Below are 18,684 nucleotides of genomic sequence, written 5' to 3'. Positions count from 1 at the left end.
TCTTTATAGTCCAGAGGGGGCCGGGAGCCAAGAGGTGACACATAGCAGCGGTGAGGAGGGGGCAAGGCCGTAAATAACTGATGGAAAACAATAGCAGAGATCCACAAAGGAGAAGAAGGAGTAGGAAGTGAAAAGTTTGCTCCGAGAGTTTTTGTACATCCCCATTTAGCAGTGGAGAGAGTTGGGAAGGGGAGGAGAGAGTGACGGCTACAGTAGTCCAGTCTGGAGATGGGTAGAGACGAGTGGTAGTACAGAGACGGGGAGCATCCAGAAAGAAAGGCCTGAACGCTTGCGTTCCCCAGAGGACCGCGTCCCCCCAAAGTAAGCCACCTGGGCTGTAGAGAAAGAGGCAAAACAGAGGGCAAAAGTTAGCCAACATCTGCGTCTTTATGGCTGAAAGAGAGCTCATTCACATGGGGGAGTTAGTCATGCAAGACAGCGGGGTGCAGAGAGGGGACATGGTCAGAGGAATGCTAGCACCTCTAAGCCTTTACTCAAAACCAGAGTAATTAAGGCAGCTTAAGGCATCTCATTCTCTGGCAGTGCTTGCTTTGTTCTTCTGATCTTTGTAATCCAGCTAAGTCTACGCTAACTCTGCCAGGACCACTCACCCACACAGGCTGACCCATCATCGTTGGGCTCAAAGCCCTGGTTGCATCTCCTCTTGGCGCGGCACTTATAGCTGCCATAGGTGTTGGTGCAGACAGGGCGGTCAGAGGGGCACACAGTAGGAAACTGGGTACACTCATCTTCATCTGAGGGAGGGGGAGGGAGGGGAGGGGAGGGGAGGGGAGGGAAAGACGCTTTTTGGCTTGATTCACAACAAGGAGACAAGCATAGAGTGGTTAACAGAAACATCTTTGTGTCTTACCTGTGCAACGGCCATTCTCATTCAGTGCAAACCCGTGACCACACTGTAAGACACAGTCAGTCTAATTAGAAACAACCATAAAACTTGCTATGTATAGTTTGTTTTAACGTGATTCTACAGACGGGTGACAAATAAATGGAGAAGCTGATAAAATGAGTGGAGAAACATAACTAATGCAGATGCTTTCATTCAGATGGGGGGGGGGCTTGTGCTGGCATTGTTTGGATCCACTTATGCCCTTAGAGAGAAGGGTTATTGCTGATCAACACAAAGTTATTATGAGGGATCACCTTAATCCTACCATGAAATATCTCTGTGGTGAGGGGAGTGCTCTCATCCAACATGACGATGCCCTCGTCCACAGGACAGGAGAGGTCACAGAGTGGTTTGATGAGTATGAAAATTGCGTGACTCATAAAGCATGCCATGGCCTTCAGTCACCAGATCCCAACTATACTGAACACCTCTATGAGATTTTGGCGTGACATGTTAAGACAGCACTCCTGACCACCATCTAGTCGACGTCCTGAGACTTGGATAATCAAATCCAGTGAACATGGAAGCTGCTCTGGAGGCTTCTAGAGAGCCCAACACTTTACACAGACATTTTATGTTGTTGTTTTCTTTACTTGTCACCCAAGCGTAGCATATTTAAGTTATCGTGATGGCTTGTGTTTTTTCAGTGGTAGAAACATTAGATATACTGAGTGATTATCTGTGAGGTCTCATCATGGCCAGGCTAACTGGGGGCAGCAATTAACCGCTGATCCTCATTAACCGCGTAATCTTCACACTTTGTGTGCAATGTGTTCACTCTCTCTATGCTAGAATAATACCTGGCCTCGACATTAGCTGTGTTGGGATTTGACTTAACACAATTTAATTGGGAAATATGCAACATAGTATGAGGACAAAACTAAAATAATCAGGGTATTGAAACTAGACTTTGACCCTGGGATTCTCTTCAACACAAGAGTAAATGAAGCAGATAATGCACTTACCATGTCAGTTGACATTGTGCTTCGGTAGCGCTCCTGTTCTCACGGACATTTTCAATTTGATTAGAACAAACCAGGTAATGCGCTGTAAGCTAGGAGTCTTACGTTTAAATGACCACTGGGTGTTGCCAATTTTGCACATTCTCCAATTTTGCACATAGTGGCTAAACCTGCAAAAACGATCGTTGAGATGATGAGAATGAAGTACCGTGAATCACCGCTGTACCTCTATTTCCACAGTAGGAGTGACTTCTTCCTCATCTCTTGGATAGGGGATCTCCAGCACCGTGTTGACGTCTGAAGGCTCCAGGGGTCGGGCAGCTGAGCGACCGTCTGGCCAGTACACCTCGACATTGGTGGCAACATCCTTACCTGGTCAGACAAACAGAACAGACGCAACACACGCGGAGGCACATTCCTTTAGTCATTCTCAAGGGCTCATAAAGCTTCCTCTCTTTTTCACTGACACAAACACAGTGAGAGACAGAGTGACACTCTTCTCTCTCCATTAACTACTTTAATCAGGCATAGAGACAGCCCCTCTCCAGAGGGCCTCTGCAGCCCTTAATTAAAGTGGCATTTCTAATTCAAACAGATCTTAAGGTAGCTTGCCAGACAGGGATCTACACAGCAGGTGTTCTGCCTGAGAGCCAAAGAATAATTCACCTGTTTTGCACCCGTGGGACACCGTCTCATTTAGTGGTGAGGAGTGTATCTACCAGGAGTGATGTTTTTTGTAAATGTGGAGTTCTTTCCCTGACGCCGCGAGGTGTAGAAAGTTTGCTCATTTAGTGTGTTGTGAGGAATCATCAAGCATTCAAATTGAGGGGCCTCCAATTGGACAGTCCTGATACAGAACAGGGACAGGAGGCAGCGGTGGTTGAGCTGCCAGGCCTGGCTGACCATCAGCTGACAGTCTTGTGGGGGCAGAAGGAGGCAGGGACCTAGTTTCTCTCAAAACAGGACGGCTTCCAGCTGCAGCACCTGTCCACCATCTCTTTTGTCCTCCGAGCTCCCTACCCACAGACAACTTAGTCTCCCATGGGTGTCCAGTCAGGCTGGAAGTGATGATTGTAAAGTGAATATCATTGGGTTTTAGGCTGTGCGTTAAAAAAACATGCAATCTGAAGATGTCATTAATAGGCTACAGGTTCAGGACAGTTTCGTGTCCTCTTAATTTGTTGAAATTAAAACTTACCGAGGCCAAAGTGGGCGACAGGCTCCGTCTCACACAGGTACCCCGAGCCACCGTCGATGATCCGTGTGTGCGGGCCGCTCTTTTTAGTGTACAACACCACTTTAGCTCCTCTGGCAAAAGCACCAAACTTGGTCTTGGGAATCACTCGCAGCCAGGCGTTTGTAGTCCCCTAAAACACAGACAGAATGATAAAAAGGAGGATTATGGTTAAGATTACACTACGCTGAGTGTCACGCTGATGTTGAGGCTTTTCAAATGTCTCACAAACACTCACCTGGTTGACTTTGTAGACAGAGAGCGGCTGTGCTGCACTTTCACCATGAGAAATCAGCAGTTCCAGACGGCCATCACCGTCAAAGTCTGTGGCTACAGCCCCTGTAACGAGGCAACTAAACACTTCAGGAAACATACCTGCATAACATTTATTATCCTCATGCAGGGGAGCATAATGTTTCAACAGTCATAGAACTAATTATGTGGAACAAGTCTTTTTTTCTTTTTATGAAGCGCATGAGGAAGCCCCAGTGGAGCTCTGGTGCCATCTAACGGTGAGATGTTGGAATAGCAAGTATGAGGTTGTTGTAAGACGGCTGTCTGTTCTGCCACTCACCGGTTCCTCGTCCTTCAGGCTCTGATGCGTCCCCAACATTTAACTCTTCTATTTGGGGGTCTCCATGCTCTCTCCGGCTCACCCTATCAAATCAATATCACGGCAATAATCATCAAAACAGTGTAAACCATTAATACCAATGTATATATATATATATATATAAGCAGTGTTGGAAAGTACCTAAGTTAATTTATTCAAGTTCTGTTGAATTTTGAGATAGGCCTACTACATGTATTTGACAACTACAGTTAGTAGTTACTCTACAGATTGAGATTGTAAAAACAAAACATATGATTAGTTTATAAAATATAATAAACTGTTACAAAGTAAACTACCTAACAATACCTAAAGTAGGTAAAATGAGTTCCAGTTTCAACTTTTCTCTAAAGCCCCTCTTGGAATAAACGAGTTGCAACATTAAATTGTTGCTTTCATATTTATGCATCAGTGCATCTTTTTGTGTTTAATACAAGAGGGAACCACTTCTTATATGATTATTAGTATGTGTTGATACATACTTAATAAAATATGCTATCTTAAATAAATTATTGATTTATCTTTTACTAATTTATTTTTCAATAATATTGTTTTTGGTTTAACTGGATTGTAATTGTCATCGTCCTAAAAAACATTTGGTCAAAAGTTTTTAATTACGCCCTTGATTTAAGTACCTTCAGATAGACATTAGTTGGAAAAATTCATGCACATTGACTTTAGTACCTTTACCTTTAGTGACAAAGCATGTCTATAGCCAAGTTTCCTCAAGTTATAATTTAATTTCACAGTAATGTGCTGATCCTGCCTGTTAAACCCTTCAGCCCAGCTAAATATTGATTAGTCCTATTGTATTAATTAGCTTGGGCACAATCATTTGAGCTTTTCAGTGCCAAGGAGCAGAGTTATATTAGCTGATTCATCGTCACACTATAGAGCCACAGGCTGCGGAGCAGTGACCCCTGTCGGACATCATCGTGTCCAGAAAGACAAATTCTCCACCAGTCACCTGGCCGGCAGTAATATTCAGACCCAGGAAACCTCTGGGGCTTACACTGATTATTGATATTCAGTATGAATTGACCCACCAGCTCATGGCAACTTTCATCCTTGCTTCTGCATCCTGTTCAGAAAAATATGCCAGCTCAGATTTGTGGGTTTATAATACTATTAAGACCTAACAATTCATATCTCATGTACTGTATTGCATTTTGAAGGCTGAGTTCATTAATATTATCTAGAGAGGAAGCCAAACCGGGATCCAAAAAGAGACCTAAAACTGTCTTAATGAAAGATTCATTCATGTGTGGAGGAGGAGGCGGGATGCCAGACTAGATAAATATCCTTGGCTGGGAATTTTAAATTCTTCTCAGCTTCCAAGCGATGTTTTAGAATATGAAATCAAGACACAAGGGTAGTCCAGTTAGCTCATGATCAACAAGCTATTAAACCTTAGTATCATACTTGTATAACATGTGTATGTATATATGTATGTGTATTGTGTTATTTCTGTGTGAGAACCTAAAGAGCCTGTTGGCGGAGGGGCCCCTGTAGGCGATGTTATTGAAGAAGACCTCCATCTCGTTGTCATTGTCAAAGTCAGCAACCATGACGGTGCGAACCGGGGACGGCATAGCAAACTTCTGGGATGCGATGTCCTGAGAAAGAAAGAAAACGCACGGTACATCAGTGAAACACACACACACACACACACACACACACACACATGCATTTACATTTTACATGTAATTTTACATTTTACATTTACAATTAGTTTTTTTATTAATTCTTGAAATGCCTTTTCAACAACCAAATTGTAATCAGACTTGACCTGCAGGTGTATGAATCGTCAAAATGTTTCTTCATTGCGATGCTCTTCACATATTTCTGCATAAGGACATTTCCGTCACATCTAAACTTCTTGGTTTCTCTCATATTATTTAGTTGGTTTCTTTGTTTTTTTTCCCCTTTTTGAATGAATGTTGTCGTAAATTAAATTATTATCGCTTTGGGGTTAGAGAAAGGGTTATTTCATAATAATCCAATGCTTTTAATAAAGATACAGTAAATGTGCTTTTTCTTACTCATATGCTGATGACAGCATATTCTAAAATTCTATTTTAGTATTTATTTCTTCACTGGGGAAGATGAGGTTTATAGACAAAGTGTAACGTAATAAGTGAGATTTATGTTTGCTGTATCCACGAGTGTCGCAAGTGTCCGCACAGCCAAAGTGACGTCACTCCTACAGACGCGGCCCCTTGCGAGGGTTCCTTGTGGTCTGTTTTCGTCCGTCTTTGCACATCTAACAAATTCTAACTACGTGGATGTGAATGGGGGGAGAAAATTGAGAACTTTGCCGCGCGGAGAAACCGACACGGAGTTCCAAAGATCCCAAAGTTTGCTGTCACGGTTCCACGTCAGCACAAAGTTTCAGACCATCCCAGAGATGGAGGATTTTCACTGGAACCTGTTATTACAGCTTGCATCCTATATGTGATGCTAGCTGAGTGCTGTGTTCACACTACAAGCAACAAAAGCAACTAAATCTAAATACAACTAAATACATGGCCAGCTACATTGTCGCAAGTTACCGTTGAAATGTTGATCAAGCGCTCGTTGATGTGGTTACGTTGCACTGGAAACAAGCTAAATGCATTTTTATAGATGGAATGGAACGGGGTAAAACAAAATCAGATGATTGGTTGATGCTTCACCGCGTCATTGGAGCGCTAAAGAAAAGTTGAGACCAGCACAACTTTGTTTTGTAGCGTGTCGGGTGTCAGCTTGCAGCTTCATGTCACCGGCTTCCATTGAAAATGACTTGTAGCCTGTTGCTATGTTGCCCGTAGAGTGAGCACAGCATTGGTGGCGAGAGAGACTGTTCCATAACATGAAGGTCACAAGTTCAATCTCCTCAACATGTCCATCAATAATCAGGGTCCAGTCCTTGAGTTAGACATTGATCTGTCATCTGCTCAATCACTCACTGCAAGTTACCCCGGCTGATAAAGTCTAAAGATAAAAACAAAGGCCTTTTTTTTAACATCCTTTGGCATCAGAAAGACTGCTGCCCCGAAAAAAGTCTCCTCAGCAGAGGAGTTTTTGCACAAGAAAGTAACGGATATCTCTCCGCTTCAGTGACACGTGATAAGTCGGGGAAGAGTTATAGAGCAGGCCTTCACTCCCTCTAGTATTTACTCCCTGTTTTAATTATAAGGCTCATAAAGCCGGGGCTAGGGAGGGCTTACAGTGACCTTCTGCTTCTCAGGTGAAGGAGAGGGGATGGCCAACTGAGGGCCACAAGGGAGGGCCAGTTCTACATTTATTGCATTACAAGGTGGATGAATAGATGTTCCATAAGGAAAGAGAAAGGGACTCTCACCAAACAAATATGAAGCACAGAAACCTCAGATTTAAAGAATTTAAAGAGGGGAGATGGTTTCAGAAAAATAATAGGATTTCTTCCAACAATATTTCTTAAAATATAAAATAAATAAATAATATTTTAAATGTGTTTATTTGAAAGCATGCACGTATAATATAGTACTTTATTACTGTTTGATTATTTGGAATAATCTCTTTAAATACTTACTATGTATGTGTGTGGGTGTGCTTTTTTATGTGTGTTAAACCTACTGCAAGGAAAACCTCGGCAATAGATTTTAATTAAAGCACAAACAGGCCTAATCTGCACTTTCTACTGCCGAGGCAAGCTGCTGTTTCAGCCCAATTTAATTAGCGGTTTACTGGAGTGATACAACAGCTTCATTATACATGCCAAAGGTCAACACGGCTGGTAGGAGTGTCAGCTTGTGCGGGGGGAAGGGGTCTTAAATGTGTTGTGGATTTGTGATTTAACAATCTTGGTTTAAAAAAAAGAAAATCATCGGCTAGATAATTCAATTTGTCTTTTGTGTGTTTGTGTGTGTATTAGAGTGCATTGTCTTTGTGTGTGTGTCTGTGTGTCATACTGAAGGAATTGTCTCTGGGCTAAGCATCACACATTAACCCCTTATTTGACCCCTATAAAGATGTCTCGTGTGGCGTTTATCTCTTTGGGAAAAGATGCGGTCGCAGCTGCTGACAGATAAATCACCGAGCACGGAAGCTCCGCAGATTTACACGCAGCAGAGACGCTATTAACCCTATTACACGAGCACATGCACACTGCTGGCTGTCTCACTGGAGTTGTCTATAGTCGAGTTGATTGAGTAAATCACCGTCCATCCCTCTTTAAATCCCACTCAATCCCAAAGTGAGCCAGCACCGACTCGTGCTAATTCAAAAGCCATCCGTTAGCATTGATAACTCTCGTGATTCTCAGAGTTAATGGGTGAGGCTTGCCGTCTTTGTGCTGCGTGTTGATTAGACATTGATTCTGGACAGAGAAGAAGAGAGAGAACCACAACCTCAGTCTGAAATGCCTCTGCCTGATATCCTGAGAGGGGAATCACTCGATACAAAGACTGTAGACTCTAAATGAGTGCTGGTTACTCTTGATTATCCACAGACCGACCTGTGAACGGTTGTCAGGTGTGTGACAACATGTGCGTTTGGTCATTTGGGTCAACTGGTAATAAAGGCCTCAATATGCTTCAAACAAAGTGCTTGTCAGTTTGTCTGGTGACGTCTGAATCTGGGGGGGGGGGGGCTGCATCTGAAGAATTTTAAACTTTTCCAAAACCAACAATCAGACAATCATGCCTAATCTATGCAGCTACTGGCCTGGTGTGTGAAGGTGTGAGAGTTATTACAGTTTCAACTTTTCTCTAAAGCCCCTCTTGGAATAAATATATACAATTGTGGCGCATCAACCAGCCGTGTTTGTTGAAAGCATACTGAGACCGTAGAGCAATATTGATTCAAGACAAACTATTGGCGTCTTGTGCATTAGCAGTTGTTAAATACCCAGGATTGACTGTGCCCACCTTGAACTTCTGTTTGCGGTTATTCAGCTGCATATACAGGCGATGAGGTCCATTCCAGTTCCCATAGACGATATCTGTCTTGCCGTCACGGTTGAAGTCTGCCAGAGCAACACCTCTGCCATGCTGCATTGGGTCCTCCACGCCTACGGGTATATGGTAATACACTCTATCAAACAAGAAAGCCTACCTTGTGTTCTGTTTTTGCAGAATGTGTCTGTGATTAACTGATCCAAGGCTATGATCTGTTAAACTGCACATGTTCCTCTTACCAGCCAGCTGCGCCACATCAGTGAAAGATCCATCCCCGTTGTTCCTAAACAGGAAGTTGGGACCGTACTCGTTGACGCAAAACACATCGGACAGGGTTTGACTGACAATGGGCCCCACCACGACACCTCGCCCTCCTGCACAAACGGAGACAGAGAGACAAGGCTCAACGGTAAGAGAGAATGAGTCGGTTAAAAAGAGTGTGAACGGACTGTTTTAGTCAAATTGAGGCAGGATAGGTGAAACGACGGAGTGAACAGAGGGAGAGAGATCAGCGCCACAACAAAAGTGAACAGCGAGAGATCATTACTGTCTTTCCAGACCATTTCCTCTAAGCATGGCAGGTCTCTGCTGACACAGACACTGACTCTGATAGGCTGCACACACACATGCACACACACACACACACGCACACAAACACAGATAAACACATCTAGGCTCAAGCGCAAACAAATAAAAAGAATGCGAAGACGCAACACATGCAGAGAATCTTTTGTGTTAACCAAAAGCTAACAGTAATCTTCTGATGAAAAGATCTTTGTGACTGTTCTACACTCTCAATATCGCTCCAGGATTTTCCAATGACATTCTATGAAGTGAAGTGTCTCCCTAAAGTGTCTCATCTGAGACCAGCGGAGTCTAATTATGGAGTTGAAAGGGCTTTGATTGCCCTTCCAGTATGCAGAGTCAGTGCTGTGAGTCAGGACTCGCCACTGATTTACTGGCCCGCTCCATCAGCCCAGACAAATATCACTCGCCCCCCTATGGCCATAAACCACTAATGTCCCTCCAGAGATATGTAACCATTAGATATGCAACTTCGCTGCCTGTCCCTCTGCTCTGATTAACGGCGGTTTGATGACAAAGCCATCCACCGTACATCATTCACAGCAAACCCTGCCCCTCTGGTGGCTTAGATGACATCTTGAATGTAAAAAGATCGATTGATGAAGAAGATTGATTCTGTTATGCTCAAAGTCATCTCCTATTTCCAAAATTTACTTGGACATCAGCGTCAAGGACTTTTCAGTGGTTACAATAAAGTATCATAGCGGCAGCGCTATTATCAAAGACACAAATCACAGTGAAATCATTCATTTTGGCATTTATTGTTCTCCTCTTCGATACCAAAACAGGTATCCATCACAGGGTTAAGTGAAATGTTGATCCAACTGAGCAGAGGTGCGGTGATGAATTTCAGTGCTTCTTGTGAAGTAAAAACAATCTATTTCAAGGTCATCCTATCAGTTTCAAAAGCATTTAAATGGCAGTTCAGATTTTTATTTTCTCACAAAAACATGAGCTTTTGCATCTGAAAAAAACAATTAAAACACTTTCAACATTTTAGACAAGGGTAGCCGTTAGTTTAGTGATGACAATGCAAACAATGAAAATACAACAAATGGTCAATGATATAAAAAGGTTTCGGTGGGTGTGGGAGGCAGTTTATGGTATGGGTGCAAATGGAATAAATGAAACTGTTACACTTCATTTTTAGACACCTGTATCTTCCTTGAAGAGAGGATTATGTGAATTTATGATACAGCTTTTTGGGTGAATAGTCAACTAGAAATGTCCGACAGGAAAGGATGTTTCTCACCAGTGATTTTACTGGCGACTCAAACCAATCAGTAGGAGGGTCAGGAGAGATTCTTTGACTAATCTTTTAAACAGCATCAGCCACTTCCTGTCAACATTAAAAACCTTTAATCTCTGCGGAAACACTTGCAAACTGATTGAGCTGATAAAATACTCTGTGTTGTAGTGACGTACGTAGTTGTATCCACACCTTTAAAAGTCTGGGTTAACCACAACAGGCTGTGATGGATGCCATCTCTTGGGCCGTTGAGCTGGTCTGATGTATGTGTGTGCCGCCCTTCGCCTTCGCTTCCGTGTGACTTTGGCTGGAGTAAACAGCTGACAGGGCCAAAAGAGCCCACTAACACTTTTCTCTTTGTCTCGCTCTCTTTCTTTTCTCACGCTTACACTCATCTTGTTCTCTTTCATCTCTTTCTTCTTTCTTTTTTTCCTCACCTGGCACCCCTCCAGCACCCTCACTGTACTGAAGTCCTATATTTCAGACTCCATGGGTACAGCAAGCACATGCTCTTGGCATCCGCTACAGATGTCTGTGTAAATCAGACTGAAAGTCCAGTAGTGTTGGATAAAGGTCTACGTCACACACACACACACACACACACACACACACACACACACACACACACAATTTCAGCATACCTACCAGTGAACTTATTGACTCCGGCCTGCTCTGCCACATTGGAGAGGGCAATGATGCCCTGTGAAAGATCACTGGCTGCCTCATCCATTTCAATAAGAGCATGAGGACCCACGTTGCCACTGGCATAGTTGGCTATGTAGATGGCATACCGGCCTGTACCCTAGAGGAAAAAAACAAAAGGGTTTATATTTAGATTTTAAAAATTCCAGAATTTGAAAATACCTGCAGCTTCGCCTCCCGCCAGACAAACAGCCATATGCACACGCTTCAATACAGTAACCTGTATAAACTGATGCTAGTCATTCATTTAAAACATCATCACAATCTTTTTGTGACCCCCCCCTTCACTTCCACTTCCTTTTCTGTGGCTCTCAAGCATGTTGGTTCCTGAATATGTAAATCTGGCCATAAAGATATTCTTTCATTCAAAACTGCAATAACAGATGTTTTTCTGTCAAATTTGTTGCATTGCTTTCAAATCGTTGTTTGATACATTGTTGGAGAATTCAATTATAGCCAAATATAAAGTTGAGCTCAGTAGCTCTAAGTAAACTGAAACATGATTACATATGTTATTTGAACATCTACTTTTTGGGGCTATTTCTGTGAATATTATGCACGGTTTCACCTTCTTCCAATGAACCCTTTTCTTTCCCCTTTATCTCCCTTTACCATGTTTCCTACCTTTTACACCCTCTCTCTCAGTCTCTCTCCCTATACTCCTTCCTCTGCCTCCCTTTGGAGATTAATTTCACACTCCATTATCAGTCAGAGTCCCTGCAGACACAAACTCACAGACGGAACCACACTAATAGACTACACACTGGATTCCAATGAGCTTTCCCACCAGGCCTAACATATTTCAATCAATACAAACACATGCACATATGCAAACACACGTATATACACACCATTTCACTGATAACTGTACTGTATTTTTTCAAGACAAGAAAAGTAAATGAGTCTAGTTGATGTAAATGTCATGAAGCGTCACATTATGGCCTGCTGAGGTGGGAGCACACACACACACACACACACACAAGAGAATGAATGAGAATGAACTACAACGAAAGACCTGAAGGCCACTGGCAGTTACTTAACAAACTTAAAAGTCAATGATTTTTCAATAAGTCTTCACCCGAGGCTAATTTCTGTCACCGGAATTGGCATTGTGAATAGTGTGACATGCATGACTGCAAAGTGCAAGCAGGTGCAGGGATATGAGACTGTGTGCCCTTTACATCAGTCGTTACAGCTATCACTGAGAAGCCTGAATGAGCTATTACCTCTAATGTAGCATTTCCATTCTTTTGTTTTGAAAGGTGCTTCTTATCGAGCTCATTTCAATTAATCTGACTTTTTAAAATCCACTTATCCGAATCTCGCTCTTGCCTGCCAGTGCAAAGTGAACTGATCAATCAGTTCAAAGTGAGTCCCCTCAATATGTCACGTTCATCACTTTGAATAAGACTAATGATGGGACGTCACTTTCAAGGAGACTGGGAGGGATGAAACAGTTGGATGACCAATTATCCCTCTTTTGTCTGAATAATAACACAGTATTTATGAGTAAGCAAGACCCAACACATTAGCTACCTAGCCGATTGTGCAACGTGCCTCGGTTTTGGCCTATGCAACCCTCTATCGTCGTTCCAAATCTGTTGTAATAATACTTGCTCAGCAATAGGAAAATGTATTCTCTGTTTCCGTCAGTCTGCATGGAAGAACACACATCAGGGGTTTGGCTTCCTCTAAAAGCGTTATGCCATTAAAAGCAAATATCTTTCCAATCAGTCTGGCAGCTGCACAACCTATTCATGTTCAGTGAGATGGGACTCTGGTTAAAAGGGAAAAAATAGATCTATTGTAATCCCTACTGTCCTCTTCCCACTATCACTTTCTTTATCCCGTCCCCTGATTGGAAGTGAGAACTGTATGCGCGTGTGTGAGATAAGAGACAAAGACTGAGTGTGTCAGTCAGAGAGAGAAAAAGGAGAGTAAAGGAGGGGGAAAGAGGGAAGAAAACAATGGAAAAGAGACTGAGAGAAAATGCTACGGGCAGAAAGCAGTAGTGTGCAGTCATCACTCCTCCCCTCGTACGATGTTCTATAAAACAAACGAGCCCTGGCTTCTGTAATTACACTGGTGCGATGGACAGAAGAGAGAAAATGGCACACCATTCCCCCAAATGAACTGTCATAGCACATGCAGAGAAGGGCGGCGTAGGCAGGGCATGAGTTATCACTGGTAAACAAACAGAAGCAACCATGCATGTACACAGAAGACACTCTGGGGAGTTTGTGTGTGTGTGTGTGTGTGTGTGTGTTTGGTGTGGATCTGCATATACTCCACTTTTATGTGTGTTTGTTTGTTTGTGTGTGTGTGTGTGTGTGTGTGTGTGTGTGTGTGTGTGTGTGTAGTACCTTTCTGTCCACACAGGCCACTGAGCGCCCAGCCATTCGGTTGGCCACATCTCTGTGTTCGTTAATGTCATCGTTCAGCAGATCTTCAAAGCGTCCATTACGGAATTTAAACAGTTTGTCAGAGTATGTTGCCCGACCTTGATGCGGAGAGAGACGCAGAGTTCAGGAGAGGCAAAGATTGTTGAGAGAGTAAAGAGGTGTTATGTTATGCAAGAACCTCGGGTGATTGGAAACACAAGAGGTTGTTGGGGATGAAAGTGACCTCTATCATTTTTATGTGAGGTGTTGTGGTTTTGACAGTGTGCACTCTGTAGCTCTCCGATTGATTAATAGCAGCACAAGGCGTATCTGTTATCTGATGAAGATAAGCTTAATATCTGCATACTGATTCTCCTACTTTGTCACCGTACAAGAAAAGAGGCACGACCCTTGTGAGAGTGTGGGCACACATGCATTATTTTAGTGAAAGTGCACCAGTGTGTGTGAAAGCATGGACTGTACCAGAGAAGGCGTTGTTGGTGTTAAGGACATAAATCTCCTCCCGACCGTCTCCGTCGATGTCACACGCTGTCACTCCGATGGCGTTGCCTTGGCGGTCTCTCAGGGCGTAGAACGGGGAGCTTCGGTCGTCAACAGCGATGTTGACAAGCCTTTTCTGCTGCTTGTTGTATTTCAGCACCAGGTTTGGGCCGTTGTAGCTGTCAACAGGCACCAATGGCACAGCTGTCACATTTGCATTACATAAGAGACATTTTGAAGACTAAATCATGGAGTTCTTTGATCTACTAATTATTAGTGACTAATCTTAAAAACAATGTTTATGTTTTTTTTATTTTGTAGATGAAGATCCGTAGCCTGATGGTCCCTTCTGCTTGAGGCTACATAGCCACTACTAACAATCGCCAAACAAACTGTCAGCATGAAATGTAACTCAGTGGAGAACTATAATTGACAGCAAGGCCCCAAATTAACTTTTTTCACCAAAGTCCCAAACAACAATTTCAATTATCCCAAAGTCACTGTGAACCATCAACATTCTAAATGTTATCCTTTTACTTGGTTATAATTTTAAATGATTAGGAAATAAATGATTGGATTTTTATTTAATGACTTGCTTAGATCAAAAATAAATGATTGGCATTATAAAGGTTGTGAAACTGTCGCAATTAGATTTAGGCAACAAAACCACTTGGTTAGGGTTTGAAAAAAGAACATGGTTTGGGTTAAAAATAAACACAACTCAATGTGAGTCAGTGAAATAGCGTCACGTCACACAACGTCGTCAGTAAAAATGACTAATTACTATTAATTTCAAACGGAACACGAACACCGGTCCCCTGGATGAAAGTCCACAGTGACTTCACGTGGCTCGTCCCTCCTTCATCTGTATAATAAAGAGTGTAGGAGCAACATAAACTGAAACACTGTGCCCTATGATTCTTCTAATCCCAATGAAATGACATCCTCTATGAGGTTTAGTGATGCCCTCCTGTCCAGGATAGCTGCTGAATAGGGTGTCTGGGCTGAATGACATTTATTAAACAGGGTCATTTTGGTCCATCTATATTCTGTTAAGCATTGGGAAATTCATTGCCGCTTCACTGGATAGAGGCAGGCTTGCCAAACTGTTCCCATCAATGGCGCTCTATCCAATCACATCAATTTTCATCAGTTGAGTGAGCCTCGGGGCACACTACCATCTCTTGTCTTTTAGTCTTTTGCCTTTGTCTTCAACCTTTAGCTTGGAAAATGACAATGCACTTTTGTTTCAGCCTCTGATTTAGAGTTAGATAACACACAATTAATTGCTCTAATTGTGTGTAAGAAAAAAATAATTGTGCTGGTGATATCAGGGATTTAGGATTCACGAAGCTTGAATGAAAAATAACAAAAGGCTGCTTTGCACAACCTGCCTCCCCCTTTCTCACCCAGCCACAAAGATCTCCAGGTCCCCGTCCCCGTCCACATCGGTGACGGCCACACCGTAGTTGAGCTGGGTGGGGTTGTTGTCATAGTCGGGAGGAAGGACGGTCTTGGTTATAGCTGAGAACATGGGCTCTGATCGCTGAGCCGAGGAGATGGCAGGCAGGAACATAACCAGCCACAACATCCTCACCTTAAGGGAAAAAAACACAGTGTTTTTAACAGATGAATTTGAGAAGGGCTACTGTCATGCCCTTTGTCTATTTTGCTGCTTCAAAAACCTCTCAAATGCATTTTCCAAAGAGCAAAAGTGCAGCAATAATAGGTCTGAATTAAAAAATTAGAACAATGCTGCTGCTGTTCATCTGTAGAAAACACACACACACACACACGTAAAATCATCACAATTCCCATCCAACAAATTCACACACATTACTCTTCGACTGAACTACAGCGCACTGTTATTCTGGCTGTCGAGGCAAATGAGAATCTGAGAAGCTGTAAGTCATACACTTGCAAACTGCAACACATGCTCTTGTTGCTAATTCTCCAAATCCATCGTGAGGCAAACATCAGCGGATAGTTGGCACGGCTTCCTCCAATACTCAGACATAAAGATGAAGATATACCACCGCAATCAGCAGCGCTCTGCAGGGTTAGATCTGAACAACCCATCACAGGCAGACGGTTGAGGAATTACAGGACAGAAAATCCATACATGGAGCAGGGCATTAGCCAGAGGCCAAGTGAACACAGAGGAAACCAATGATGGGATATAACAGAACTGAGGTGCTGTTTCCTCAGAGACGGGGACCAGGTCTAAACTGGGCAGGCTTTTTTTCGGATGAAAGGGCTGTGTGATGTATAAGTGTCCTTTTAGTGGCCGGTAGATAAAAGGTGAACATGGAGGAATTGATCCAATCGACTTGTGAAGTGCAGGCAGGTAGGGGTGAGCTTTCTGATGCTCAAACTGAAAAGAGAGAAGAGAAGCTTGACTGAGGGGATAAAGGAAAGAGAAAGGTCACCTCATTAAGGCTAAAATAAAACGCTCATCACACACAGCGCTGCAAAACTTCAAACACGCACTTAATGGCATTTACAAGCTGACTACTTGATTTGCTCTGCCAGTGGATTTATGTGCGCAGCCCTCGTCGTAGCGCTCATTCCATCTGTAATGCCATTGAGCCGTTCCCATCTCTGCTTCCTTACTGCTGCAAATTTCCCATTTTATTCTCTATGTGTCCAGGTGATGTATGGCTCTTTAACATCTCCCTCAACAATTCAATTTAAGATAAAAACCGCATTGCCGTTTGAGTAATACTCTCAAAAGCACGTCGGCCCGGGAGAGGAAGCACCTCCGCTGACACCTGCAGAAATATGGCCCGGGCTAATGCTAGCTCTGCTGGCAGGCGGCGCAGTGATAACGCTGGCTGGAGAGCTGGCAGCGATGTGTAGACTGTGGCTGTTAGCAACAAGGGTTAATTAACAACACTGAGAGCTCAGGATGAGGCAGTTTCTCCCCATTAGGGCAGGATGTAATGACAAATGGGCTGGGCAGTTCCCAACTACAGAATGCAGCTTTACAGACTGTCTCCTATACTCCATGTTAGATAGGGGCTGCAGGCTATAAATTAAAAGAGAAGGAAAAGGAAACTTGAAAAGTAAAAAGAAAAAAGGTGGTGGAAAAGAGTTCGCTCTTTAAGTATTTTTGTTGATGTTAGGATGCACTTGGACACTCCTTTTAAGATGAATAATTAGATAAGCAAACATCTATAGTCACAGGTGGTCAGCTGAAATGTCCATACAAATAAGGATAGAATATATGACAGGGCTTTATTCCCATGGTTGGTATGTAGATAGATCCTGAGGCATCAGTCTGTGTGTAGTTTTTGTACCCCCAGTACAGCATACGTACCCTCCCCTTATAGGCTTCTGTTTAAAATTCCAACTGATACAGGCACAAAGGGGCTCTTAAACCGATTCAATTTGCAGCACTGAGCTCTGTATTGTCTGCCAGACGGTAGCTGCTCACACCGAGAGTGCAGAATTATAATATGATTATGATATTTTTTACCAATGATTTTCATCGCAGTCTAAACCAAATGTGATAACTTTGATTTTAAGGATACATGAAGAATCCAGAACAATGCAGTTATTCCACTCCTGATTACATCCTGCAGAACAGCTTGATAAGACAAAAACATACGACTCCGTATGGACGCAATCTATTCTCTGGAGTTGCCAAGAACATACCCAGTCAACATGAATATTACAGTTTAAAGTGCTATCCACGTGGTCACTAAGATACGCATAGGACCGAACTTGTGTAATTGGCTGGTTATGTATAACCACCGGACTGTGATCGCCAACTTCAACTGTAGCATATTTCAGTTCAACACCTGTCTGAAAGAGACAAAGTTAAATCTTCCTATTAGTTCAGCCATAAGAAGTAATAACTGGAGAGAAGATGGATGTAGAAAAAGGACAGATTGGAACCATTGGGGACCGGCCAGATAAAATGGTGGGGTACTACATCATCCATTCAAGGACATATAGTCGCTTTGCCCCACGTTCACTGCAGTAAGGTAAGGACACCCCACTTGAGTCGCCAGGTAAAGTTGCAAAGTGACTTTTCAGCAATTGATGCACGAGGATGTTACAGCTGCAGGATCAACAACAGTTCCACTATGAGAACAGGAAGCATCAAATAAAGTCATTTGTAGTAAAACAGCCATGAAATAGCCTTGGAAAAAAAAAAAAATCATTGTTTGAAGCAGAGAAATGTTTGCGATTTGGTTATTTATGTTGGCATTAAGAGGCCATTACCACAGCGTGCAACATCAGCATGTGCTTCCTGGAGCGTTCAAGCCCAGCTCTGATCCTGATAACACTGCGACAAAGAGCCAGCAACATCTTCAGTTTCAAACACACGCTTCCAGAGGCTCTTCTCTGTGAAGGACACCCTCACTGCAGGACACACACACACACACACACACACACACAGAAAGTGCTGCACCAGTCCCAGTGAATTACACTTAGCAGTCACACTGAGCATTGATGTTAAGCTCTAATTCATCCATAATTTACCAAAGTGGATATCACACAATAAAACACCTGATTCCAGCAAAGACAGTGCAGTAACTCACTACTGCTTCACGACCAAACACTGATCACATGTTTTAAAACATTTGATAGTAATGGACAAATGATTATTCAGCTGTGATAGTTGC

At 42.9% G+C, this 18,684-nt stretch overlaps 1 protein-coding gene across 1 annotated transcript; it reads right to left on the bottom strand.

Annotated features, from left to right (window-relative positions):
* Positions 1 to 207: 207 nt before the first annotated feature.
* crtac1b (cartilage acidic protein 1b) lies at positions 208 to 18,367 on the bottom strand (the record flags this gene model as incomplete). The annotated part of the gene is made up of 15 exons (XM_079168370.1): positions 208 to 335; positions 612 to 755; positions 872 to 914; positions 2,096 to 2,241; positions 3,068 to 3,236; positions 3,342 to 3,442; positions 3,678 to 3,760; positions 5,193 to 5,329; positions 8,603 to 8,745; positions 8,872 to 9,006; positions 11,112 to 11,268; positions 13,532 to 13,668; positions 14,033 to 14,229; positions 15,460 to 15,647; positions 18,281 to 18,367. The coding sequence occupies 15 exons, from the start codon at positions 18,365 to 18,367 to the stop codon at positions 208 to 210; spliced, it is 1,995 nt and encodes a 664-aa protein (XP_079024496.1).
* Between the last annotated feature and the right edge of the window lie 317 nt (positions 18,368 to 18,684).

Source organism: Pholis gunnellus, assembly GCF_910591455.1.
Source record: "Pholis gunnellus genome assembly, chromosome: 11".
NCBI lineage: Eukaryota > Metazoa > Chordata > Actinopteri > Perciformes > Pholidae > Pholis > Pholis gunnellus.
This window is presented reverse-complemented; position numbering and strand designations above follow the sequence as displayed.